At 46.1% G+C, this 27,578-nt stretch overlaps 3 protein-coding genes across 3 annotated transcripts in view; 1 reads left to right on the forward strand and 2 right to left on the reverse strand.

Moving 5' to 3' along the window:
- LOC111561763 overlaps positions 1–4,745 on the reverse strand; it is an 84,439-nt gene extending 79,694 nt beyond the window's left edge. The window contains exons 1-4 of the mRNA XM_045033603.1: positions 4,682–4,745; positions 4,395–4,553; positions 3,100–3,517; positions 2,526–2,672 (exon numbers count right to left, since the gene is read on the reverse strand). Of these exons, the coding sequence (XP_044889538.1) occupies positions 2,526–2,672; positions 3,100–3,517; positions 4,395–4,553; positions 4,682–4,745 (788 nt within the window). The remainder of the gene's footprint in view (positions 1–2,525; positions 2,673–3,099; positions 3,518–4,394; positions 4,554–4,681) is intronic.
- A 2,291-nt stretch (positions 4,746–7,036) lies between these two features.
- CCN1 (cellular communication network factor 1) lies at positions 7,037–10,007 on the forward strand. The gene is made up of 5 exons (XM_003990273.5): positions 7,037–7,366; positions 7,667–7,880; positions 8,230–8,586; positions 8,718–8,929; positions 9,047–10,007. Exons 1-5 carry the CDS (start codon positions 7,304–7,306, stop codon positions 9,347–9,349), a joined length of 1,149 nt encoding a protein of 382 aa, XP_003990322.2. The 5' UTR covers positions 7,037–7,303; the 3' UTR covers positions 9,350–10,007.
- The window catches only part of ZNHIT6 (zinc finger HIT-type containing 6), a 112,907-nt gene continuing 94,995 nt past the window's right edge, over positions 9,667–27,578 (reverse strand). The window contains exon 10 of the mRNA XM_011284895.4: positions 9,667–17,819. Within this exon, the coding sequence (XP_011283197.2) occupies positions 17,803–17,819 (17 nt within the window). The 3' untranslated portion in view covers positions 9,667–17,802. The remainder of the gene's footprint in view (positions 17,820–27,578) is intronic.

Here is a 27,578-nt window from a genome sequence, read left to right on the forward strand (position 1 = left end):
CCTCAGCTCACTATCGCCTGTAGGCAAATTTGCAATTCCATGATAGGCAAAGCCTGGGCGCTTTCTTAAATGGTCACTGGGGCTCCAGTGCAAGCCAGAAAACTGGGCTGCATGGGTTTTTTTAAATCACTTCATCTATATACCACTTATCAAATGTTTTTACAGCTTGAGTTCATCTAGTTCAAAGAATGCAGAATATTCTCTAGGGAATAAGACTAGCTCATTCTATGCTAATTGTAGTAAAAGTGAAGGTAATGATGGGGCTTAGCAGTAGCAGTAATTGGAATTTATTAGGCACTTACTATGTGCCAAGCATCCTGCTGAGCATTAAACATGTCTTACGTCTTATTTCACATAATCAGCCCACAGCCAGAATGCTCCTTTTCATTTAATCTTCGGACCTGCAAAAAGTTGGCAGAATAAATTGCTTCAATTTCTCTGTAAGATCTATCTGTGTGCTCAAGTACTGTGCCCAAATCAAACCTTTTCTAAATTCTGAATGTGGTATGTGCGGTTTTAAGTGGGTAATTAGGAGACAGGTTATCTCTGGAAATAAAACACAAGAGGAGAAGGTTAATTCTTAATCACCTAAATCTGGAGCCATTTGATAGTGATTTATAATACATATCATATTGCTCAATCATGTTTAGAAGATGGGTTGCAGGGTGGAGTGGGAGAGGTGCCTTCTAGTCCGTTCCAACAAAATGTTTCTGTGTTACCACAAAATAAGTTCTGTAAGGTAAGGGGGTTAGAAATGCCTGGCTTCCTGTGGACAGACGCCAGGTGGAAGAAATAAACAGATATAGTTCCCATTGGATACAGATGCCCTAAAAAAAAAAAAGTGTTTCCTATTATGCTGCCAAGGCAATGCCAGTGGCTTACAACATAAATTCAGGGGGAGAAGAAAGGGAGACCCAGTAGTGTTTGGAAGTAAAGTAGAAAATAAGAAAAAGACACATTCCAATTTTGTTGATAAAGTATAAACTCCTACAACTGAGTTAAGTGGCAGCCCTTATTTTTTAAGTAAATGAAAGTCCAGTCAATCTAACAATTAATGGAGCCCAGGGTGCTATTATTTGATGTTTTTTTGAATGGCTGGGGGTAACAGAATGCTGGAGCAGGACAGGCTCTAGGGTCATTCATCTTAGAGATCACAACTGGCAGGGCCCAGACATTGCCTTCCTTGATTTGCCTAGGATTAACTTAGACGGAGCTTTAACTTAGATTAACTGTTTTAATTAATTGCCAACATGTAAAAAATTAAAGGACTTTACAGAAAAATCCAGATCCCTGGCATCCTTTAAAAAATGAGAAAATGGGCAAACACTGGACCTACATTTTCACCTATCAACTTCTCAGCACCCCCAAGGTTGGTCCCCACTATCACCATGGTTCCTCGACGCTGAGGCCAAGTATCAGCTACCACAAATCCCTGAAACATCATTTTTTACCTGGCTGATCCCTGTGAGCCCTTTAGTGCACATACCCTGAGCCAGGGCAACCCCATTATTTTATAGATGATGAAACCGAGGCAAAGTCTCACATGGCTCCTGACTGCCAGGGTCCCAGTGTTATAACAGGTAAGGCCATTTGTAGAAGGTCCCAGCAGACCTGCTGCCAGTTCCCCAAAGGAATCCTGTAGTCCAGACACACTAGGTGCACCATCGTCATGCACGGCCAAGACCCTGTTCCCTCTGTCTCAAATGTCCTTCAGAGTCTTGCTCATCCTTTCAGACTCCAAGTATTTCCACCCTCACTCCCCATGCAGAGACGTGTCCACACAGTACTTTGTACCTACTTCAGCAACAGACTGCAGAATCCTCCAGGGGAACATCAATGTTAAAGTGTTCTTTTTGATGTCACTAATTCCTACCACAGTGCCATGACACATCATGAGCTCTGAATAAATCCAGGGTTCAATGGGAATAAACAATTTGTCCTCAGATATACAGATAAATATACTCATGATGTATAATGCAAAAAACAAGTTCATAGCATATTCAGCCCATAAGGAACACTCAGACTGATGAACAATCAAGTAAGTGACCTTGAAAACTTTATCTCTGTGACAAATGCAATTTCTACTAGCGAAAGCCTTGTTCCAGACGTTGAGACTCCTTGATCAATGTGGCTTGTGAGATATCAGAAGAACCCCAAAGGTCCTAGATGTCTTTCCCACCAGCCTGCCAAGGTGCTTAAAAGCGTACTACATGAACGTATGTGCATTAAGGCTTCTCTCATTAAAATGCAACACCCCTTCCCCTCTCCTCCTCAGAGGTTACCATAGCTTCAGTTAATTTATCAACTATTTTTCTATCCGATGCATTTATCCTGGAATATCTGGGTAAGTTGTGATAGAGTTAAATAAAGGTTAAGTTCTAGGAAAGGGGACAGGCCTGAATGCCTGAAGGAAGTGATGGGGAACAGGCAGTATGCACAATGTTTAAGTACAAGGCTTGTTGGAACCAAGACGCCTGGGCCCAATTCTGCTACCTCCCAGGTGAGTGTCTTGGTGAGTCACTTACCTTCTGTGCCTCCATTTCTTTAGAGAGAAAATGGTGTTAACAAGAAGATCTGCTTCAATGGGGCACTGGTGAGTTAAATGAGTCAACATACAGGAGTCATTCAAAACGGTGCCTGACTTAGAGTGGCACTGTTTGCTTCTGTCATTACTAGGAGAGAATGGCAAGAGATTTAGCTCCGAAAGGGGTTGCTCCCGTTCTACCACCTACTGGTCTCCTTTCCCAATTTATACTGATGAAGGGTACAAGGTCTAGAAAGGATGGACAGCCGAAGGCTGCAGGCTAGTGGACGGCAGAGCCAGGACTTCCCCTCCAGGGATCCGCCCCCACTCCCCCCCACCCCCCCACCCCACCCCCGCCTAGGAATTTACTGACGAGGAAGAGAGGAAGGGGCTGTGGAAGACCCAAAGAAACCGAGAGGCGAGCTCTAGCTACCCTCCTTTCTAGAGATAATAGGACCCAGGCCTTTGGGACTTCTCTCCAGAGTCGATCCACGTCTCTGCTCTCGGGTGGGCTCGAAGCCTGAGCAAACGCCACCCTCTGACACACAAGCCCACACCCCCGCGCCTGGGCGTACCCTCTAAGTCTGGCACAACGCAGCAACTCGCTGCCCCGCTGGGAGGAAGAGTCAACAGTGGGGTGGACGGGAAAAGTGACATAATCCGGCCGCGGCGCCCTCTGCGCCAGCCTCCCACGCAGCGCGGGCTGGGCCTCGGCCCTCGCCGGGGTGCGGGCTGGGGCTGGGCCTGGGCCGCGGCGGTCTCCCGCGCGCGCTCGATCCCGCGCCCGCCGCGCCTGAGACCCCGCGGCCGGAGGCCCAGGCACTCGGCAGCAGCGCTGCGGCCGTGCCGTCGCCGGACCCGCTCCCAGTGCCGCCGCCGCCCCCCGGAGCTGGATGACGGAGTCCTGAAAGACTTTCACCAAATATGGGCCGGGGCTGGAAACGTCCTGCGGCGGCGCGCGCCGGAAACCTCGAGTCCTGCCCACCGCGGCGACTCAGGGCGCGCGGGCCGGGCAGCCGGCAGGGGGCGGCGGGCAGCGAGCGGCCTGGTGCGCGGACCGCCCCAGCCCGGGTCCCCCAGCCGCGTGGACCCCGCACCCGGTCTCCGCAGCGGTCCCCCGGGGCAGCCGAGGCCCTTCCCGCGCGCCAGCCGTCCAGTTCCCGCTGTCAGCCGGATTACCTGTGGCGCTCCCTGCCATCACTCCCCAGGGTGGGGGTGGGGGAACGCGGCGGGGTGGAAGGGATGGCCCGGCGGCGCCACCTTAAAGCCGGCCTTTCGTCGTCACCACAAATTGTCCTGTTCATTCAAGTGGCTGTAACAGGTGTAAGTTGTGAGCCTGGGTGTGCGGGCGAGAGCACCTGACTACGAGAGCACACGCACGCACATGCACTCGGCTATTAGAAGCACTCCTAACCGTCCAAGGCTGTGGTTCTCAGGACCACCAGCCGCAGCATCACCTGCGTACTTGTTAGGAATGTAGCTAATAAGAAATTCTGGGGTAGGGCCCAGCAATCAGTCTTTTAATCAGTCCACCAGGTGATTCTGAGACACGCCAAAGTTTGAGAACCACTGGTCTAGGGCTAGGAAACCGGAGTCGTCAGTTTTAGGGTGATTCTTACTCTCAGTTGCCGCCAGACAGTGAGCCCTTCTTTTGGTGACCTAAAATTCCCTGGCAGCAGCGAGTGAGAGATGTCCCCATCACTCAGCTCAAACCTGGGAGCTGCTGAAGCCAACAAGCAGCTCCTTCTCTGTGCCTTGCAGCACAAGGAAACAAGGCGGCCCGTTATTCCATCATGGGGCGCGCATGCAGGGAGGGAGGGAGGAAAAAGAGCAAAAGAAACATGCAGAATTAGCATCCGAAGACACTTACCCATAAACATTTGCACATTTTCCTCTAATCTGTCAACGTGAACTGATCTGCAGCCCTGAGCGAAGAAGGCGAGAAGGCGACGGGACGTCTGGGGTTTCTGGACCGTCCTGAAGCCGGACGTGAGGAGCTGCTGTTCCTCTGGTCCGATGCCGTCGTTTACTAGCAGGCGCACCAGGACACAGTATATGGAAAGGCTGTGCACATAGGTTGCTCCAGTCTCTCCCTCTCCCCCACCTCCTGGCCCGGTTTGCTCCAGCTCCCCCCCCCACCCCCCCACCCCAACATACTCGCAGCTTTAAATGGGCGGCTGATGGTAAGGTTCTCTAAGTTTCTCCTCCAGGGCAAACTCATCCTCCAAGATTCCCCAACTGAAGCCCAGACACAAACCCACACACCCTTGTTAGAAAACTTTAATCTGATTTTTAAAGGAATCTCTGGAATGGCCTGTGTTTCAAAGCTGTGCGGCAGACTGAATCTCTTTGCATATCTCCCGTCCCCCTCAATAAAGGAGTAAGCAAGGTATATACACTGGCCAGTTGGATCATCCATTGTAATTTTATTTTAAATCATGATAGACAGATTGCGTGAAAAACAAGGAATTCCAAAGAATTTCCTGCTCTGGGAACAGAAGTTAAGTCTATATTTAACAACATTTGAAGCTGTCAAGAATGCTTTGTGGTTGGATAACAGAGGCAGAAAAATGTTAAAAACGCAGGCTACTGCTATACCCAAATATGGAAATATTGTTACGTCTGGTGTCTGATTCACCATCTGGAAATACTTACAACCATGAAGTCAAATAGAAAAGACTCCACAACAGAAGCCAGGAACACTCCTCTCCATTCTCTCCCCACGACCTCCTCCCACCCTGTACTGCGCCTACTCACCCCCATCCCCAGTCACTTCATTAAGAGGGAAACGATAATGAAGCTTTAACGCAGGAAAAAAACGTTTTCTAAGTAATAATGGATGGACTGTCTTGAGTACCAAGTAGGGCCCAGATTTTCCTCTTTATTTGCATAACACCTGACAAGTCCTGAAAAGTAAGCCACGCACCCCAAACCCTCCAACAAAGCCTTAGAGATCCTACTCCCACAAGCCAAAGCCTCTTAGACTTATGAAAGGGCACTTTTGAATGAATGAAACTTAACTCTTTCCTGCCACAGTTCTCTTTATTGGATAATGTTTTCATTGCAATAGCTTCTCATTGTACTTATCAGAGTAATTCACAGAAAAGTTGGCACTGAGGGACTTCTTAAGCAAGACTGCTAAATTGTGAAGAACAGCCCTAACACATTAGAAAGGACGAAAAGTTCTAGAGCACATATAAAAGACTGGCATAATTACTTTGTGTTTTTATTAAAATTGCACAAGAATATAGTTTTTGAAACTTTGAGGGAGAATTTATCAGTAACACTAATGATACTGATAATGTTAAAGCAAACAGTGTGGGGGGTCTTCTACGGCATGTGTTGCAGGTAAAACAGGATCTTAAATTCTGCTAACAGTTTTATTACAGAACAGTATATCCGAAAATCTCGTATTCCTCGGTACTTGGCTAGAAAAGCATTGCAATCCATTTGAAATGGGAGGCTTCTAAGTGGTCCCAAGGAAAAGTGTTAAAAACCCCACGAAACTTTTAGCTTTAGACCCAATGGGCCCAATGGTGCTGGAATCTGGTTTGGCATTGCAGTATATACAGGTGATGATCTCAGGACAAATTACTGCAAGGTGGTCCCCTCTGCTTTTGGCTGGCTGCTTAGTTAGCAACGCCTCCCGACCGGGGAGGGAGGCTGAGAAGGCTTACCCTGTCTCCCGCATCCGTGAGGAAGTAGAAGTCAGCCTCCCGGAGAACTCCCTGCGTTTGTTTCCTCTCGGACTTCCAACCCAGGCAGTGGGCTGGAACTAAAGTGGGAACCTCCAAAAACAAACAAGTACGACATACCAAAAAAGGGAGGGGGGGGGCGGAAGGGGGAAGACCTCTGCCTGGGAATCTGCCAGACGGTGGGGGAAGCTGATTCCCCCCCCCCCCCATTCATAAATGCCACTGCGGGTATTAATTTGCAATACACTTAACTTGTCTAATAAACACCATACCAAAGCTGGGACTTGATTCGAGCATGCCTCTATGAAATCCACAAATAGACTCCTGGCTCACAGACACACTCCCCCTCCCCGTTCGCCTCTCCATAGATAACTTGACTCTCACCTTCTTTGTAAACAAGCAAACAGCTCGCTGCCTTCCCGGGTGAGGGCTTCCAAGGCTGCCCGGTCAACTCGGCATCACCAAACAAAACCACTTTTGTTCCTCCCTCCCAGGTCCTCCCACCCTCCCAGTCCAGGCAAAGTTTTGAACTCGCCCCCCCTTGCCCCTTCCACCACCATCACCACCATCACGCCAGAAAGAGCCCTCCCAATCGAAGTCATTATTTAAAGTGGAAAAAACGGTAGATTGTTTTCTAGACGGGTCCAGGACAAAAAAAAAAAAAAAAAAAAAAAAAGGTGCAACGGAGCCAGGGGAGGCGCTTGGCAGCAGCCCGCGCCAACCAGCATTCCTGAGATGTTTGAGAATTCTGGAACGCGCAGACAGAGCCGACGTCACTGCAACACGCGGCGCCGCGGCCGGCCCGTATAAAAGGCGGGCTCTGGACGCTTGGGCAGACCGCGAGCGAGAGCGCCCCCGAGCAGCACCCGCGCCCTTCGCGCCTCCTCGGGAAGGACCTCAAGAGAAGGACGCTTGCAGCCCGCTCGCCGCCCCAGCCCTCGCCCTCCTGCCACCGGGCCCGCCACCCCGCCGCACGGACCGGAGCCTGTCCCGTCTCCCGGATCCACGCACCAGACCTCGACTGCTGCGCACCCGTGTATCGGCGTCTTTGCTTCCGCGCTCGTCCGGACTCCTGCGCGCCACAATGAGCTCCCGCACCGCCAGGACGCTCGCCTTCGCCGTCACCCTTCTCCACTTGGCCAGGCTGGTGAGTTCTTTTGCCTCCGCTTCCCCATCCGCTCTTCCAGGCCCTTCCCCTTTCCCCAGATTGCTGCCCGCAGAGAAAACTAAACTAAAAAGTTCGGGGGCGTTTCGGGTTAGCTCTTTCTTCAAACCCCCCTGGAGACGCGTCGGGGGGCCTGCTGGCAGCCGCAGCCGCCAAGGGTGGCCGGGTTGGACGGGATCAGAGACCCCCTGCGGACAGGGTCGGAGGAACCCTCCCTTCTCTGGGCTCGTCTGCTAACCGCGCCGAGTCTCACGCGTGCCTTGTCCCCCCACCCCCCTCCAGGCGCTCTCCACCTGCCCTGCCGCCTGCCACTGCCCCCAGGAGGCGCCCAAGTGCGCCCCGGGAGTCGGGCTGGTCCGGGACGGCTGCGGCTGCTGTAAGGTCTGCGCCAAGCAGCTCAACGAGGACTGCAGCAAAATGCAGCCCTGCGACCACACCAAGGGGCTGGAATGCAATTTCGGCGCCAGTTCCACCGCTCCGAAGGGGATCTGCAGAGGTAAGATGCTTGTGGTTTGGCCCCTTTAAAAAAATAATAGTCCCCGTAGTCCAGAAGTTTAGTAATTTTGAGACCATGTATGGTGATGCTTTGTTGTTGGTAGCTTGGCAGAAAGGCACATGATTTCAGCAGTCTGGAATGCAATTCAGTGTGTCTGGGCCCAACGAAAAGCGCATACGGAAAAGTGATTCCTGACTAACTTATTGTTCTGGTCTGGAGTCCCCGAGGAATTGTAGGGAACTTTACCATAAATTGAATTTAACAGCAGAAAATATGTATGAGTTTCAGGCCGTGGTTGGGAATCTTAACTTTATCCTCTTTTCCCTTTCTCTTTCGGTGCTCTTTGCAGCTCAATCAGAGGGCAGACCCTGTGAATATAACTCCAGAATCTACCAGAATGGGGAAAGTTTCCAGCCCAACTGTAAACATCAGTGCACATGTATCGACGGCGCTGTGGGCTGCATTCCTCTGTGTCCCCAAGAACTCTCTCTCCCCAACTTGGGCTGTCCCAACCCCCGGCTAGTCAAAGTTACCGGGCAGTGCTGTGAGGAGTGGGTCTGTGACGAGGATGGTGCCAAGGACCCCGCGGACGACCGGGATGGCCTCCTGGGCAAGGGGCTGGCATTTGATGCCTCGGAGGTGGAGTTAACCAGGAACAATGAATTAATTGCGGTTGGAAAAGGCGGCTCCCTGAAGCGGCTCCCAGGTAAGTTGAGACTGAGCCTGAAAGACCTTGTACTGAAATACATTCCTAGTTTGAAGCTTTGTAGAAACGACTCCTTGAGTCTGTTGGTGTCATTATGCCTCTGAGAAATTTTCCCTCTTGTTTGTCTCTAGCGTTTGGAATGGAACCTCGAATCCTATACAACCCTTCTTTACATGGCCAGAAATGTATCGTTCAAACAACTTCATGGTCCCAGTGCTCCAAGACCTGTGGAACTGGTATCTCCACACGAGTTACCAATGACAACCTTGAATGCCGCCTGGTGAAGGAAACCCGGATTTGTGAAGTGCGGCCTTGTGGACAGCAGATGTACAGCAGCCTGAAAGTAAGTTCCGGTGGTGCTTGTTGGAGACTGTTGCCTGGAAGCTGGGCGAGATGTGAACCTCTCTTCCGAGACAGAGAAACACTGTTCCTAACTCTCCTTCTTTCCTCTTTCTTACAGAAGGGCAAGAAATGCAGCAAGACCAAGAAATCCCCCGAACCAGTCAAGTTTACTTATGCTGGATGTTCGAGTGTGAAGAAATACCGGCCCAAGTATTGCGGCTCGTGCGTGGACGGCCGCTGCTGCACGCCCCAGCAGACCAGGACTGTGAAGATGCGCTTCCGTTGCGAAGATGGGGAGACGTTTTCCAAGAACGTCATGATGATCCAGTCCTGCAAGTGCAACTACAACTGCCCGCATGCCAACGAGGCGGTGTTTCCCTTCTACAGGCTGTTCAATGACATTCACAAATTTAGGGACTAAATGCCACCTGGGTTTCCAGCGCGAGGGTGAACAAACGAGGGGGGAGAAGAGTGCCAGAATCACAGAGATATGGGTGGGGGCGGTGGGGGTGAGGGACTCATTGTAGAAGGGATGCATTGCTCATTCTTGAGTAGTATTAAGGTATTTTGAAACTGCCAGGTGTGCTGGTGCAGATGGACGGACACTAACGCAGCCACGATGGGAGAATACTTTGCTTCATAATATTGGAGCCCACGTTACTGCTTCATTTTGGAGCTTGTGCTGTTGATGACGTTCTGTTTTCTGTTTGTAAATTATTTGGTAAGCATATTTCTCTCTAGGCTTTTTTTCCTTTTGGTTCTACAATTGTTAAAAAAAAAAAAAAGATTAGTTGATCAGTTAAAGCCTTCATCTTTTGAAAGAAGTAAATGGGAGGGGGTGCCATCCCTTCCTGAAGGGGACACTCTGTGAGTGACCGTGAGAGGCAGCTATCTGCACTCTAAACTGCAAACAGAAATCAGGTGTTTTAAGACTGAATGTTTTTATTTATCGAAATGTAGCTTTTGGGGAGGGAAGGGAAATGTAATACTGGAATAATTTGTAAATGATTTTAATTTTATATTCAGTGAAAAGAATTTATTTATGGAATTAATCATTTAATAAAGAAATATTTACCTAATATCTGAGTGTGTGGCATTCGATATTTTCAGAGACTATCCAAAGTCATTGGCAAAAGCTTAGCGTATTATGCATTCTTTCAATTATTCAACCAGGACTACTTGAGTGCCTACTTTGTGCCAGGAACTGTTCTAGGAGCTTGGGATAAGAGCAGGGAACTAACCTACAAAAGTAAGACAATGACTGCTTTTATCTTCAGTTGAGAAAAATCTCTGCATGTAAAGTAATCTGTTTTTAAAACATGTTGAACACTAGGCATCCTAGGAAGCACAAGGAATCTGAAGCTAAATTTGTGATTTAAATAGTAATGCTTTATGGGGCGCCTGGGTGGCTCAGCTGGATAAGCATCGGGCTTGGGCTCAGGTCATGATCTCATGGTTCCTGGGTTTGAGCCCCGCGTTGGGCTCTGTGCTGGTAGCTCAGAGCCTGGAGCCTGCTTCTGATTCTGTGTATCCTTCTCTGTCTCTCTGTCCCTCTCCCGCTCATACTTTCTCTCAAAAATAAACATTGAAAAAATTAAAAAAAAATAATAATGCTTTATTTTCATAAGAATTCAAAGCCTAAGGGTCTCCATCACTCCATCATTGTAAGGTGGGTATAGTAGGGTCATTTATCATTTTAATTACTAGGTTATTATGCTTGTCACCTTGGAAGAAGAGAGGAACTTGAATGAAACAGTCAATAACCCAGGCTGCCCATATCTAAATTCACGGGCAAGATTAAGTCTGGTTGGATAATGTGTTATAGAAGGTCACTTGTTTATAACTTTATATTTTCCCAATATTGTTCTGAAAGCATAGGAGAACTACCGAAAGATCGATCCACCCTTAGTCGGGAGCAGAAAAAAAGTCTTGGAGTCTATAGGAGTCAGTTTGTTTTCACTGAATGAGCTTGAAGCAATGACTTGTGTTAATCCTAATAAGCCAGTGATTAGGTAAACATGCTGTTAAATGCAAAGGAATGCAAGGAATTTCAAGTACTTTTCCAATAGCGTGAGGACCGAGCTACCCCATCCCCCCTTTCCTTTTTATAATATACGTTATGCTGCTGGAGGAGGGAGCAGTTAGATAGAGTTGGCTATCCAGAAGGTCAAAGGCTAGATGCAGAGCATTCCTAAAAGAAAAGGACCTCAATCTTAGGTCTAGGAGAGGTTGAGAAGGCTGCGTCAATGTTTGTGAAAATGCTGGTAGCCTGTTTCAGAAGAATCTACCTCTTTAGAAAGCACTGACAATAAACCTTTTATAGAGAAGTTTTCCTTTCATCGACGCTCTTGGCTTCTGTTCAAATCCATAGTGAAATATTTCAGTCTGCACTTGGTTAAGAAAGTACTTGAATTTTTAGGTATCGAGAAAGTGCTTTAAAAGAGAAGGGGGACAGCTCTTGGGATCCTGTAAAAAGCGATTTTTCAAAACAGTTTAATATCAATGCCTTAATGAAGACCTACAGGAAAGCACTGCCTAAGAATCTATTTAAAAGCCTTACTGAAATGCATAAAGGTTCATAGAAATGTGACGGTAAAATGTATGGGCAAAGGCTCGTCTGATTTTGGCAATGTCTTGCCTGAAATATCACAACTTGTGCCTACCCAGTTGTCTGTTTCTTGCCCGTGGCATTGAAATTTTAAGGTATTTGGGAACTTAAACACCACCTGTGCCTTCTCCGATGCAGTTAAACTTAACAGTGCAATGTAACACGCGAAACAATAAAAGTGTGAGGTTTTTGTGGTGCAATCTTGTTGAGCAGACATCCAAATTCACGGGAAAGATTTTCACATTCCCAGGCACCAATCCTGAGGTCTTTTCCTCCAACACTAAAGCCCAGCAAATTGCTTCGTACATAGAGATCAAGGAGCAATATTTTATAGATCCTTTAAGAGCGTAAGGATGTAATAGGTATACAAATAAGCTCAAACGTGAAACAAAACCAGACATGGGAAAATACTGGATCTCTGGGTCCTTAACCTTATTGTAGTAAATACAATAAGAGTGATGCATAAAGTGGTAATTAGTGCTCAATTAGTGAAGACAAATAGGTACAAATTATGTCCATTTTATTTGGCTATAAAAAAAGTAAAGAAATTCAAAGTAGGTGAGAATAAAATTATGCAAATTAGAACATGGAACCTTTATCTACGTGCAGTGTGGAGCTCTGCCTACTTCAAGTACTGAGAAAACAAAATCCAACACCAGGCATTTGCACATATGAAATAGAAGTTACATATATAAACATGCATCATAATATACATGCTCCCCTCCACATACAGTAAAGATTTGTGTTCTTCTTACTTTCCAATCCAAAAGACCCTGGTGGTCTTGAGCTGTTTTTTTTTTTTCTTTTTCTTTTTTAATAGAGATGTAAGAACTGAGAGTCATAGGGTGACCTCAGAATCTCAGGAATTCAGTGAATTTTAAGAAATAGTCTATGGGACATTTAGCACCGTAAGTGGTCTCACTGTGATGATTTTCACTTAAACACATGTGTTATCCACTCCACAAAGAGATGCCACAGAGTCAAAATTAGCAAAGTATATTTTAGAGTTATTTTTCCAGTAGAGAGACTAGATTTGCTTCGTACACTGTCTTTTCTCCTGCCCTCTGGATCCTATTTGTAAGTCAGTGGAGCCACAGCAAGGGTCCAGTAGGACCACAGGACACAACAAAGCTGTGTTCTGAGCAGGGTGGCAGGTGATGCAGGGGCAAGAATCCCAGACTGGAACTGGGAGTCTTTTAGCACCAGCTCTGCCATTAATTAGGTGATTCTGGGCAAGTGTCTGGATGGATCTCTCCTGTTTTAAAATGGAACCATAGCTTCCAGCTGTTTTTTTTCCACCATAAATATTCTTTTTCATATGCTCTCTTTGGTGCACTGACTTCCGTACCTTAAAAACTTCATCTCCTCAAGCAACTGAATGTATGAAGTGAAAGCTACTTGGGTCTTTCTGTAGGCAAATGCACAATGCACTCATCTCCAGGAAGCCTTTGAAAACCGTAATGTTATTTGACCCTTCTTCGTCTCTGAAGTACTCATGGTTATAGGATGTGGCAATCCCTGGATCTCAGCCTATAGGTCCATGCTTTCATCTTCCTGCATAGCCCGATATCTGGGCCTCATTAAATCCCTGCCCTAAATAACTCATTCTTCAAAACAAGGCGCATTGTGAAGCATGACAATGATGTATGTGTCCTATGGATAGAACGAATTTATTTGTAACTTAGCTTTATTGGTGGTGGGCAACGCTTATCCACCTAATCTTATAAAGTGCAATTCAATTAAGCAAGTACCCAGACGCATTTGTTAGTGCTTTATGACGCTCAGATATTCTGCTCACATATTCGGAATCCACCCCTTTCACATGCCCAGTGCAAACATCCAAAGCTAAGCCATCATCATCTCTTCCCCGAATTACTTAAGTGGCTTCACTTGTGACATACTGTATTCCCTAAAGGTGGCTGCAGTAATATCTTCCACCCCACATAATTAATCTTTGTCGCTTCTGCAATGTGACCTTACTGCATGGATGGGGTTTATTCTACCCTCTTGGATCTGGTTGGGCTCTTTGCTTTAACCAATGAATATCCAGGAAGCAATGTACTGTGGTGCTAGTTCCAACTGTGGCGATGACTAGAAGCTCTTACTTCGTTTCTCTTAGAAATGAGCTTCCATGTAAGAAGCACAATGACCCTGAGACCAGCAGGCTGTTGAGAAGCCCATACCACACTGACAGGCCCTAGAGGATAAGAAGACATGAGGAGAAAGAGAAAGGTCAGGGAGAATCTTCATGTGCACGAAGAAACCACCTTGGAAGTAGATCGTCCAGCTCCAGTTGCTGATGTCTTGTGAATCAGAGATAAAATAGCCATTTGAGTCCTTCCCAGATTTCCTGACCCATAAAATAGTGAGCAGACTAACCGGTTATTTTAAGGCCCTAAGTTTTGGGTGTTGTTTGTTGGCTAGCATACATAACCCAAACATCATTGGTTTCCTGCAAAGATTCATTTTCCTTATGGGAACCAGAGTGATTCTTCAAAAATGTGAATCAGAACACGTCAACCCTTGGCTTAAAAGCTCTATGGCTGCCCATTACTCTTGGAATAACACTCAACTCCCTCCTTACTAAGTACACAGGCCCTAGACCCTCCCTATTTCTTCCCACTCGCCCTTGCCACAATCCCACTTGCCTTTTCCTCTTTGAACTAAGCCACATCAGTGCCTCTTCAGGGCCTCTGCACTAGCTGTTCCTCTGTCTCAAATGCCCCTCTTGCCTCAATGTCCCTTAATCTACACTTCTTTTTGTCATGCAGGTCTCAGCATAAATGTTACCTTCTCAGTGACCTTCCCTTGCCACCCAGTCTAAAGTAGTTCATTACATCAAGCAGTTTTATTTTCACCACGGCCCTTAGGCCTACCAGATATTATTTATTTACTATGTCTCCCCCTTCCAGAATAGCCTCTATGAGATGAGAGATTTTTGGCTTTTTCACCACTACAAAAGCATCACTTGATACTGTGCCTGGCATAAAGCAGATGTTCATTAATTTAGATTCATGCTGTCTTAAAACTGTATTATGTAGAAGGCACCCCTCCCTTAGCACAATGTCTTCTTCCTACCTCCCCTTGGGCTTTCCCCTGGGTTGTTCCTCATTCATCCGTCCTTCTATCCATACATCCAGTCAATAGACACCTGCCTGGCACCACTATATTCCACGTACAGTGCTATGGACTAGTTGATGAAGAAGCCTGGTTTCTTCACTTTGGGGACATACATGTAAGCAAAGATGAGTTAAGGTTAGGTTCAGCTGCAAATAAAAAGCTAAATAAAAAATGGCTTAAATAACACAAAGGTTTATTCCTCTGTCATGTGAAAAATCCAGGTAGGCTGTACAGGGCTGATGTGATGCCCTAAGTTTTCGAGGACCAAAGCTTCTGCTATCTTGTTCACCATGTGTGGCCTCTGTTCCCCAATTCACCTCACCTAGCTGCAAGGAAGGCTAGGAAGTGTAGTTCCTATCCTGGGTTGCCACGTCCCCAGCTAAAAATCAGAGATCCTATTACTACAGAGGGGAGAACTAGTAGTCTATACCACATAGCACAAAATACATTATAAGAAGTAGAATAGGGCACAGAGGATGGTTGAGGGGAAAGCTACCAACTCTCTGAAGCTGGGATGAGAGAGGTTTCTTGGAGGAGTGGTCATCTCAGTTTTTTCAAAGATACATAGGTCAGAAACTATTCAAAGGCCTTGGTGCTTGAGTTGGAAATTTCTGAAATAACCAGTGATATCTTTCTCATCTCAGCCATTAAGAGAAGTCAAAGACACCCACACTACCTGGGTCCAGAGTCTTACAGATCATTAGTGTTTGAAACAGCTTATATTCTTACTTTGGATTCAGAAGTATCATGAAGAGGTTATCCATATTAATGTTCTCCAGAGAAACAGAACCAATAGGATACATGTATATGTGTGTGCACGCACACACACACACATCAAGAGAAAGAGAGATTTATTTTAAGAAATTGGCTCATGCGATTATGGGGGCTGACAAGTCCAAAATCCTTAGGGGAAGCCAGCAGGCTGGAAAGTCAGGTAAAAGTTAAATCCATAGGTCAGGCCAGGCAGGCTGGAAACAAGGCAGGGTTTCTATTGTGCAGTCTTGAGGCCAGATTCCTTCTTCTTTGGGAAACCTCAGTGTTTTGTCTTAAGGCTTTCAACTCATTAGATGAGGCCCACCCACATAATGAAGGGTAATCTGCTTTATTCAAAGTCAATCACATCTTTCAAATACCATTACAGCAACATTGAGACTGGTGTTTGACCAAACAAATGGGCATCATAGCCTAGCCAAGATGACACAGAAAATTAGCCATCATAGTACCTGTGTAGTAGAACCTTTTGGGGGCAAGAAGCTCATGTCCACTCTCTAAAATGGAATGAATGGGGCGCCTAGGTGGCTCAGTTGGTTAAGCAGCCGACTTCAGCTCAGGTCATGATTTCACAGTTCGTGAGTTCGAGCCCCGCGTCAGGCTCTGTGCTGACAGTTCGGAGCGTGGAGCCTGCTTCAGATTCTGTGTCTCCCTCTCTCTCTGTTCCTCCCCCACTCGTACTCTGTCTCTTTCTCAAAAATAAATAAATAAAATGGAATGAATTTGAGCAGAGTCAGAAAAGGTAAAAGCTTTGCTAGTTATACCCAAGACGTTCCCAGGCCTGTCGTTGTGCTTATGCATGAGTGGGGAAGGGCTCCAGCATTTATTTGACATCAATCAGATTTGTGGGCTTCTCAGAAACGCTCCTGGTACACTGACCGCAAGGTCCTTCCGGAACTGGCAGGATCTACTTTAGTCAAGATGGCTACAGGGTGGGGGAGTGGAGAGAGAGCCTGATAAGACTTCTAGAGAAAAGCTTTCTGTAAATCTGTCTGGATAGAGCAGGACACAATCCATCACTTGCACACACCCCGAGAGAGACAAAGAGCACTCCTTCTTCCGGCCCTTCATGCAAATCCTCACTGTAGCACTGACACCACTATATTGTGACTCGTTCTTTAACTGCTCCCATGAGATTTTAAGCTCCTTGAAGGGTTTTGGTCAATGAATGAGTACCAACTAAGAATAAATTGGAAGGAGTATGAGAACTGTGCTCTAACATCTCCAGATCTTCGCGGAGAAGAGAAAGCAAGTTTGTTCTAAATCGCCCCAGGGCAGAATTCCCAAGCTGGTGGCTTGGGCGGGATTGGGCCAATAGACAACGTTTTGTTCAACTGGCACAGGGTTTATAAAAACTGAGCTTTGTCGCCAATATTTGAAAGCTGAGAAGTTTTTTTTAAGAGGTCCAAACTTCTGGCTTCTTTTGAAAAATTCGTAGATCTGCAGCAGTGGACTACATTCTCTACATGGCAGCTTCTGCATGGTGAGAGCAGTGTTACAGCTTCCTCGGAGCGTGTGCTCTGCTGTTCACCAGCACAGACTGAGGAGAAGAGACACGTATGTGTCCGTGTGCGGTTGGGGGAGGTGAAGGGCGGGGAAGGGACGATCTTTAAAAAACACAGGTTCTTTCTTTACTGGCACAACCCAGAACACTCCTTGGAAGTGCTTGGAAAAGTAATGTTTAGCACGGGAACCGTGTTATAAGCACAGGAAAAAGAGAGGCCACGTCATTCATTTCAGATTGCCATGGGGCTATAAACATGCCGTCACTTCCCAGCTTCCTTCTACGGTAACGGTCTGTGTATTTTTGAGTAGAAGTATACCCATTCCACATAAAATATCATGTCACATTTTCCCACTGACACCGGATGAGTTGATCAGAGATATACCCTGCATCCCGAACCTCTGCTGAATTTAACCAGCCATTTTTGTAGTGACCAAAGAGCCTTCCAAGGGGAATCACAACCCATAGCCAGGATTTTGCTCTAGAATTTTTTTTTTTTTTAATGACTCGAAGTCCTTCCTTCAAGTGCTGTCACATAAAACTCATTCTTCAGAGACATTCAATAAACTCCAGAGAGACTGAGAACTTACGTCTAAGTAGTTATAGTTTGCTAGCCAGTAGCAGAGTGGAAGGTGGACCTCAGAGGATTTATTCTTCAGGCTTATCTCTGACAGGGGCATTTGGACACAGGAAAGCACTTGGGTTACAGGGAAGTTGGGGCTGGTTCTTTGGTGTCAACGTGGCTCCTGGGAAGACTTGGGCCAATGGATTTTCTATAGGCGAGTCAGGATCGTCAGCATCCCGCTGCAAGGATGACGCCCTTCTCCGGCAAACAGAGAATGATTCAGCATGTAAAAATTTGGATCTTCTGTTAAGGAGATTTCCTAGCTAAAAAAAAACAAAAAACAAAAAACAAAAAAAACGTTGCTCATTCATGGAGAGAGTTTAAATTCTGGGCTCATGAGCAAAACTTGAGAGAGGTCCTTCCTATATTCCAAATTAGTTTGTTCTTGGAAAGGAGCTTATGTCTTTAATTGACTTCTTGCATTCAGAATGATACTTAGCTATTTACAGTGTTCTCTTTAATGTCTGGGGTTTTTTTCTTAACAAAAGGAAGGCATACTGATGCAAGAACACTGTAAGAAATACAGACTGTCAAAAACGAAGGTCCCTAGGAAACATTCCCCTTTACACACATGCACGTGCACCCACGCACATGCATACACACATACTTTTAAGTGCATGATGTGTATTATTCACAGATTTGGGGGAGTGACTAACTTGCATTTATTAATATTATTATTATGAAGAAAAAAGATTAGACTATATATAGAGCTTTACATTTACTATACCTTGAAAGTCAATTAATGTTGATATATGCAGTCCTCCCAAAATCGCTATAATTGCTTTATAGATTTTCCTTGTATTATTGATATGCCACAATCTATTTATTCATTTATTTATTTAAGTTTATTTATTTTGAGAGAGAGAGAAAGAGAGAGCGAGCGAGCATAAGCAGGGAGGGGCAGAGAAAGGGAGAGAGAGAATCCCAAGCAGGCTCCACGCTGACAGTGTGGAGCCGGACACAGGGCTGGATCCCAAGAACCGTGAGATCATTACCTGAGTGGAAATCAAGAGTCAGATGCTAGGGGGCGCCTGGTTGTCTCTGTAGGTTGCGCAACCGACTTCGGCTCAGGTCATGATCTCATGGTTTAGGTTCAAGCCCCGTGTCTGGCTCTGTGCTGACAGCTCAGAGCCTGGAGCCTGCTTTGGATTCTGTGTCTCCCTCTCTCTCTGCCTCTCCCCTGCCAGTGCTGTCTCTCAAAAATAAATAAATGTAAAAAAATTTAAAAAAAAAGAGTCAGATGCTTAACCGACTGAGCCACTCAGGAGCCCCTGGTGTGCCATAATTCATTTTCAAGTTTTCTCTCTCTCATTTGACCAGGAAAGGAAATCCCCTGTTGCCATTCTAACCTGAGGGATTGCATCAGAACTGGCTTCAGCCAACTTGAGTCTCATTCCCTTATCAGTGATAGGTCCTAATTGGTGATCCTTAAGGAGAAATCCTGTGGGGGTAGGGAAAGGTTCTGAGAAAAGGGCCTTTGATAATAAAAAGAGACTGGGAGAGGAAATGCCTTTCGTCTTTCCTGGGCATAACTTGTCTCCAGCCCAGGGAGGAGGCATCACTGACACACTGAAGATGACAAAGCAGAAAGGTGAAAAGCCCCTGAGTCTCTAAAGAGATCACTAAGCTGCTGAATCACCCAGAGCTGGGCTCACCTGAAATGCAGACCTCTTGCTTGGTGTGATGATAAACCTCCTACTGTTTAAGCTGGTTCTGTTAAGCCAAATGTTACTTACAGCTAAAAGCATCCTAACTGATGATTTTATACTTGGCCCTTTTTGATGTCTGTAAGTTTTATAAATAATGTAGCAATAACCATTTCCAAAGGAGAAGAAAGTACTTTTAGATGTGAATGAATAAACCAACAAACAAATATTTGGCAGGAATATAACTCAGTTATTAACATTCACTGGGGCGCCTAGGTGGCTCAGTCGGTTAAGCCACTGACTTCGGCTCAGGTCATGATCTCGTGGTCCGCAGGTTCGAGCCCCGTGTCGGGCTTTGTGCTGACAGCTCAGAGCCTGGAGCCTGTTTCGAATTCTGTGTCTCCCTCTCTCTCTGACCCTCCCCTGTTCATGCTCTGTCTCTCTCTGTCTCAAGAATAAATAAACGTTAAAAAAAAATTAAAAAGAAAAACAAAAACATGCACTTGATTGGCTATGGCTCAGCTAGACATGGGTAACAAAAAGGAAATAATGACACACGGTCCCTGGTCTCAAGGGTAGCACATCTAGCAGAGATAGTAATATATACAAGTAATTCTAGTGCACTGTAACTGTGCCAGAAACTTAGGAATATGAGAGTTCAGATGGTAGTCAGAAAAAGCTTCACAGAGGACACAGTATCTGAACAGAGTTTTAAAGGATGAATAGGAGTCTGTTTGGAATTATGTCCCAAGTTGAAAAATACCAAAGTATTCAAAGCCTACGAATACTATCAGAGTCAGCAAATGCACAGCCTCAGACAAGACCTGAGCACTAAAAGCCACTTTGCATCTTCACTTTTGCACTTGTGGCTGAGAAGAGGAAAAGCAGCCCTCAGGAGGGACCTACAGGAGACCTGTCCTGGTAATGGGGACATGCCTGTCCCTTCCATGGGTGTTACCTTTGGAAATCCCCCACCCGCACAGTAATAAGAGCTGCCAGCCTGCACAGGGTGAGGTAGCACTGACATCACCAGATATGAGCTGGAAATGGTGAAGTGCACCATACGCCCAGGAGACAAAAGCGGTCTGCTTCCCCCACACAACAGCCTCCATATGACAGGATAACCTCAGGCTGACAGGACCTAGCCTGGGCCTGACCCACCAGTGGGTCACCCAAGGCAGCCCCAGTGACTACTTGGACCCGGTGGCAAAGGCAAAAAGCCCAGAGAGAAGCGACCTGGAAAACTTGGTTACTGCCATCTGATGCTCTTGTGTTTGTGCCACAGGTCAGATTCCGGTAGGAGGCCAGTCCCTTAATGGCTTCCGGTTCCTCCTAGAATAATGCTCGTCCTTACCACTAGCTGCGCACAGTCTTCTTGTCCAGGATTTTAAAGGCTGTGGTAATGTGACATGCAAGCAAAAGGCCACAGGGACAGCTCCATGCTGGCTCCATAACCTCATCTATTCCTCCAGACACGAAAGAACTGTCATAATTGCACTCACAATCAAAGTGAATGTCGAGAAAAGGCATTAACTAACCAGCCAGGAGTCCTCACATTCTGTATAGGCAAGTGTGAATAAGTAATTCATGGTCTTTCTGTGCTGCATCAATGAATTAGAGGATTTGGATTTTTTTATTATGTCGATGCATTTGGTCTAAAGCATGCTGGGTATTTGCATATGCACCAAGGGACTTCTTGAACCCACCAGCCCCTCTCTCCACCCCCCCCCCCATGCAGTCTTCTTCCCCGTCATCTGCCTAGAAGCTGTACATTCTCTACAATCTCAGAAGAAACTAGGTCTCTTGGCATGTTGTGGGAACACAGCTATTGAAATAAATGGAACATGGCAAGTGTACAGGGCCAGCAACAGGAGCCACTGCTTTTTTTTTTTTTTTTGGGTGAGGAATGGTGACGCCAAAAAAAGAAAGGGAAGAAATCCCCTGTAACATTAGATAGACTGTAAGAAACTGTTCTGAATTTGGGCCAAAAAATCAAGATTAGCAGTCACACTGAAGTGTTTTTGTATTGCATTTTTGGCCTCAGTAACAGAAATTCATTCATTGACCTATATCTGCACACACACTTATATCTGTCTGTTGCACACACGCACACACAGCCTTGTGGTTTATAATTCCTGTTTGTTATAGGTCAGGTGTAGCGCTGGGTCCCGGAGGGTACAGTTCACTAAGGACTTGCGTCTACGAATCACGGGATCAAGAAGAGTGTCCTCATTCCTCAAGGGCTGCTACCGACACCTGTCCCTGCTACTTGGCTCCTCTGGTTTTCCTGTGACCTGCATGCAAGGGAATCGGGGCTAGGCTGCTACACACGCCTCACTCCCAGAATGGAGGGAGGGCAAGGCCACTCCAGCCCAGCTTCCCTGGAGAACCATGGAAAAGGGGCATTGTTTTAAACTTATGATATACATTCTCTGCAAAGGGAAATCCACGAGGTATACTCACACAGGGGCCCAATTTTATTCTTCAACTATCAAACTCCACTTGGAGTCCTGTGGTATTAAACCATTACTTAGCACTTTCACGTACCCTATATCATCTAAGACATGGATGACTGCAAGACACAACATCATTTTACATACCTTTAAGAAAAACCCAGCCAATTATGGCCAGCTATGTCATAGTTGCATGCTTGCAGTCAAATGTATCTTGATTACAGAGCTGTTAAAGCGTAAAAATATGTACATTCTAGAATCGGTGATACCCAAGGGCTTGTCTAACTAGACTTAGTTCTAGTGTAGTGTGTGAGTTCTCAGTGGGCAGGAACACATCTTTCTTCAAGATTTGTTTAAATGTTTATTTATTTGAGAGAGAGAGAGAGAGAGAGAGAGAGAGAGTGGGGGCAGGTCAAAGAGAGAAGGGGAGAGAGGATCTGAAGTAGGCTCTGTGCTGACAGCAGAGAGCACGACGCGGGGCTCAAACTCAAGAACTGCAAGATCATGACCTGAGCCAGAGTCAGACGCTTAACTGACGGAGCCACCCACATGCCCCAACAGGAACACATCTTATAGTCCTTCTCTACTTTGCTGTGTCTAGCACAGTGTCATGCACATAGAAAGTGCACAATAAACTTGATAACAAATGAATAATGATAATGAATGAATGAATGAATGAATGAATGAATGAACTGACTAGCTGAGACAAATTCTACGTCCCCCTTACAGCATTCAGTCAGCCCACTTGAATAGAGGTAAGAAGGTCCAGATTGGGTCTGCTTCTTCCTATTACACCCAACTTTGGAAACAGTCAGACTCAACGAGCAGACGTGGAGGGGGAGCCTTTAGCACTTACAGCACTTACTCAAGATCCGATCACCTTAAGCCCTGGTCAAGGAGCTGCTGGCCAGACACGCTGTGACGCCAGGCTCCTTGGGGACCTATTTATGTTTCTCCTGAAAACCGGTGTGTAATATCAAACTTCTGAAAATAAAATCACAGTTTAAGTGGACTATGGGAGCTGGCTATTTAGAGAAGGCTGCTGGCAAGTTCTCTCTTGTAAAGTCAATAACCAGCCCAGATTTATCTATTTTATGACTTTGTATTTTTCTGTATCGCGTTCCCGTAGAGCAAGGCACACCCTTATATTGAGTTTCCCCACAGTAGAGTCTTTGTGCTGGGTCAGTAGCTTGAAGCGTTTTTGCTACAACGGGCCTCTTTCCCTTGAGGGTTCCTGGTCTGCTCGGGCGGTCCCAGTTAGACCAATCCCCTCCCCCAGAGGCCAGGGCTTCGCTGCAGTGGATGGAGCAAATGGAAATCACATTTTCCTTTGTTTTGTTTACTTTAGAATGAAGTTACTTCTGACCAGAGAGTTGCATTCCAACTTTAGAGACATGGGCCACAATGATAACACAGGCATGAACCCTGCACAGAACACAGCACATGTGAGCATGCCACATGTGCGCGGAGGGAGAGGAATGGGCTTCATACCTCCGACCCCTGTGTACTAAGCATCTGAGACATTCCAGGTTCTGTGCTACTTCTTTCGGGGAACAAAGAGATGAACAAGACGCAGCCCCTGGCCTCACGGTCTAGTTACAGTAAGCTGTGCTGAAAAACAATGCAGGTGTGAGGCTGCCTCAGCCTCAGAGAGTTGGAGAAGGTTTTACGTGGAGTACAATCTGGAAGTCAGGTCTTGGTAGAAAAGGGGAAGGGAAAAAAAATTAAAAAAAAAAAACAAAAAAGAAAAGGGGAAGGGAGAAAGGGCAAGCTGAGTAGTGAGAACAGCATGTGCAAAGGCACGGGTGTGCAAGACCGTGGGAACCCAAGAAACTGTCGGTCAGAGGGCACTCTGCAAGTATCTCCTTTTATTCCCATCCAAAGCCGGTGACACTAAGGTGAAAGACATCCCTGGACTGGATCCATAATCGCAAGGCCTCCAGGCAATCCTAAACTTGACTGCCCACATCTCCTGTTTCCCACAGACCTATGAACCTCTAGTCCTGGTGCTGTTGGTGCCACAGGACCCACAGGACCCACTGATGGGAAATCGGACCCACATTCTTGAAAAGATCTTCTCCTCTATAGTTTTGTAGGCTAAACGGTGGGAGAAGCAGGAGAGAGCCAGTTAGGTTCTTCAGTGGTGGTTCTGGAACGAGGCTGTACTACCCAGTCAGAAATGCCAGATGGCTTCCTTATACTTGCTTAGTTCTCTTCACTTGTACATCCTCAACTGTCACATGCTTGCGAAATCTGCAGGCTCATATTTGCCTGACCTGCTCCTCTGAGTCTCCCCCCAGGGTGTGATAAATAATCCCCGGAAAACACAAGTTCTCATAATCCCTTCAAAGTGGTGAGAGACATCAGAGGCAGCGGCTATGGGTTTCTGAGGCTTGAATTCTCATATTCCTAATCTCTGGGCACAGTCTCCTGTCATCGCTGGCGGACAATTCTCCCCCTCCTTAATGGTGGGCATGTACCATCTGTTTTACTTAATACTATTCAGTCAGACGAAAAATGACAGAGCTCCAGAGGTGAACTGGGGGACCCTACACTTGGGAGCGACTTGGCGGTTCCTGGCTCCACCTACCCCCAGAACCTTTTCCCCACATCCTTGGCAAGGAGTGACCCATGCTTTTCTCACTCACAGAGGTGGTATCCGCTCTGCCTCCATCTGTAGTTCATGCTCCAGAAGTGTGAGCTGTTCTTCTGAATACTAATGTGAAATCCTTCTCCCTATAACTTTTAGTAACGGTTAATGGTTGTCCTCCTGGCAGTCCTCGGAATGAATGTGGTCCTGTCAATTATGTGCTCCATCCCTACCTGCATTCCCAGCCTTTCTTTTCTTTTCTTCTATTTGTTCCTTTGTTTGTTTTTTGTTTTTCCCTTAAACATTTACAGTGGGTACAATTATTCCTCACGTGGTCTAGTCTTCGGGTCTTCATTCTCTAGTTGCTTGCTTCCAGATACACTTGAGTTTGTCAAGATCCCTCTAAAAAGGGGATATTGGTGGATTCACAGAGCCCTCTAGATCTCTCCTGAGTGCCAAGGCCAGGAAGCCTATCAGCTCCCTTCAGGAATCTAAGCGCACTTTTATTCACAAATCCACTTTCCCTACTAAATAGGCTCTTCCCTAGCCTTTCCAGCCCCCAGCACAAGTGCAGACAAATTTCAGAATCCGAGAGACAACATGATATAGGAGAATTGGGTCTTCACTTGCTTAGTATCCCCACATACCAGCGCAGAGTCTGGTAACCAGGCTGTAATAACTGTATGGTCCATCAGCCGATTCACTGGTTTAATGAAAGCAGGCTAAGCTTGTATTTAATTTCTAGGCAGTATGTCAATACTTATTAATATAATAATTTTTAACTGACATCTTAAGGTCTCTTCAGATGGCCTTCTGTAAGGATAACCCACCACTTCTACTTGTGTTACTGCCTTTCCTTAATGTAAATTTAGGCTTTGGCATTTGCGTAACCCTTCCAAAATTTGATGGCTTAAAACAACAAGGACTTATTATTTGTCACAATTTTGTCTGTTGGCTAGGTGCAGCTGGGTGGTTATTCATGCAGTGACTCACTGAGCCAGGAGCTTGGGTGGGGGCTGAAACGTCCAAGATGGGCTCTCATCTTGTGGCTTCCCCATTGTTCAGTTGTTTAGACTGAGCTTCTTTACAGTCAAACAGCTGGCTTCTAAGAGGAGATGTTCCAAGAGGATGGTCCCGATGTGCAAGCACCTATTAAGCCCACTAGTGCTTCAGACTCACTAATGTCGCACTGGCCAAAACAAGTCACATGGTCAAACCCAGAGTCAATGTGGGAGAGAACTGCACCTCCTTAGGTACCAGGAGGTGATTCACTGGGGGCCACCAGTGAATCTGTAGTCTTACAGTCTATTATATTTATCCTTATTAAGTTTTATTGTTACACTTTTGAGAGGGAGTTCTTTTTTTTCATGGCTTTACAAATTCGGACTTTTTCTGGATATAGGCAATGAGGAGAAGGAAGAGGAGGACACATCATTTATTGTCTATTGTGTGCCAGGTTATTCTTTACAAATTTATGATTCCCGAAAAACAGCTCAAGGACAGAATTATTATTTTCATTTTAGAGATAAGGAAAATGAGGTTCAGAGAATCTCAATAACTTCCTCAAGGTTTCACATTTAATTGAAGATAAGATTTCAAGGTAGGTTTCTAATTCCGAAGCATGTGTTTTCTTTTGTTGTTGTTGTTGCCGTTTGTTTGTTTGTTTGTTTTTTACCACTGTATGATGCTGTTTCTCAAAGTCTGCACTTTTGACTCAGTGAAATATATAATTCCCTGCAAAAAATGATTTTCAAATTCTAATAAAGAACCCAAGAAGTCAGAAAATGCAAAATAACTTTTCTTTCTCTAGAGTTCCTTAAATGTTTAAATCTCATTTTGTCCCAGAGTATTTCGGTGTCTATACACACACACACACACACACACACACACACACACACACACACACATATATATTCCCCTGAGAATTGAAGGAGCCCTAAAGTGCCGATCACACGGTAAGGCTGGGGTGTTTAAATATCTAATTGAAGGTTTTGATAAGATTCTATATACATGGTTATAAGGCAGGGTTCCTACACAAGAAAGCTGAGATTGAACTTGAAGTCAATCTTAACCCCATCCATACTGTCTGAACTGGCCTCCAAGTAGAGAACTATGCTTTTTTCTTTATCTACTCTGGTAAATTATTAAAGGGCTCTTCTGCCCAAGGGGAGATCATTAACTACCTGGGAGGTTGTGGAAGGCATCTGGCAGGTGCAGCAAGGAGAACCAGGGCAGCTCCAGTAAGGATGCAGAGCTGAGCTTCCTGAGGCAGCTTCCGCTGGTCAGCCAGAATGAGGGAAAGACCACCACGGGGGCAGGAGGAGATGGGGATGGGCCAGTGGGCAAGAAAGGAGGCAAGAATGGGATGGGGAAGAGGACCTCCCTTGTCTAGCTTGCAAACGGATTTTAAACTCACTAGGTAATAAAAATCCCATTTGCTTGATTGAAAATGTGCCATATGTACCTGCATTGGCCCACACTTTTTCCTTCCTCTCATGGAGAGTGCAACTATGAGGTGACAGCCTCGTTAATTGCAAAAATAGAGGCTGGGGCAAGCGCCAGATTGGTCACTGGAGAAATGTTTATGTAGACGACACAGAAGAGCAGAAGTGGCTGGGAGTCACAGGACCTGAGCTAACCTCTTTACCAGCCCAATCTCCTCATGTCACAGCTGAGGTGAGACTTCTAAGACAGGGCTTTTCCCTTGGCATTGGTGCTGTTGCCAATCTCCGTAGGTTTAATGAATGTTGTGGGGAAACAGTTGAGAGCACTTCTCCCAAGGAATCAGGGACTAGAGCATCTAAATCTTGGCCTTTAGGCCAAGGACTCACAGCCTACTTAGTTTGATGCTCTCATTCCATCCTTCAATGACTGGTCCTCTTGGAAAGGGGTGCAGCTGTTAAGGGAATTCTCGTGCCTGTGATCTACTCTCTCAGCTTTTCCATCCACACGATGGGCTCCAGGTACAACCTTTTTACTCCTTTCCTGCTCAAAAGATCTTGGAAGGCTTCCTGAAGTACCATGTGGTTCATCTTGAGTCATTCTCCACGACTCACTTGTGTGGTATCACTTGTGCAGCTTCTGGATGCTCTGTTCCCCCCGAAACGTGCACACAAAGAAATGACCCGTCTTTTTAAAATGTTATTTATTTAAGTTTATTTATTCATTTTGAGAGGGACAGAGAGAGTGTGCAAGTGGGGGAGGGGCACAGAGGATCCAGAGCAGGCTTGTACTGATAGCAGAGAGCCGGACACGGGGCTCGAACCCACAAACCACGAGATCATGACCTGAGTCAAAGTCAGAAGCTTAACCAACTGAGCAGACACCCCCAAA

The sequence above is a fragment of the Felis catus genome, chromosome C1 (genome assembly GCF_018350175.1).
Source record: "Felis catus isolate Fca126 chromosome C1, F.catus_Fca126_mat1.0, whole genome shotgun sequence".
NCBI classification, from domain to species: Eukaryota; Metazoa; Chordata; class Mammalia; order Carnivora; family Felidae; genus Felis; species Felis catus.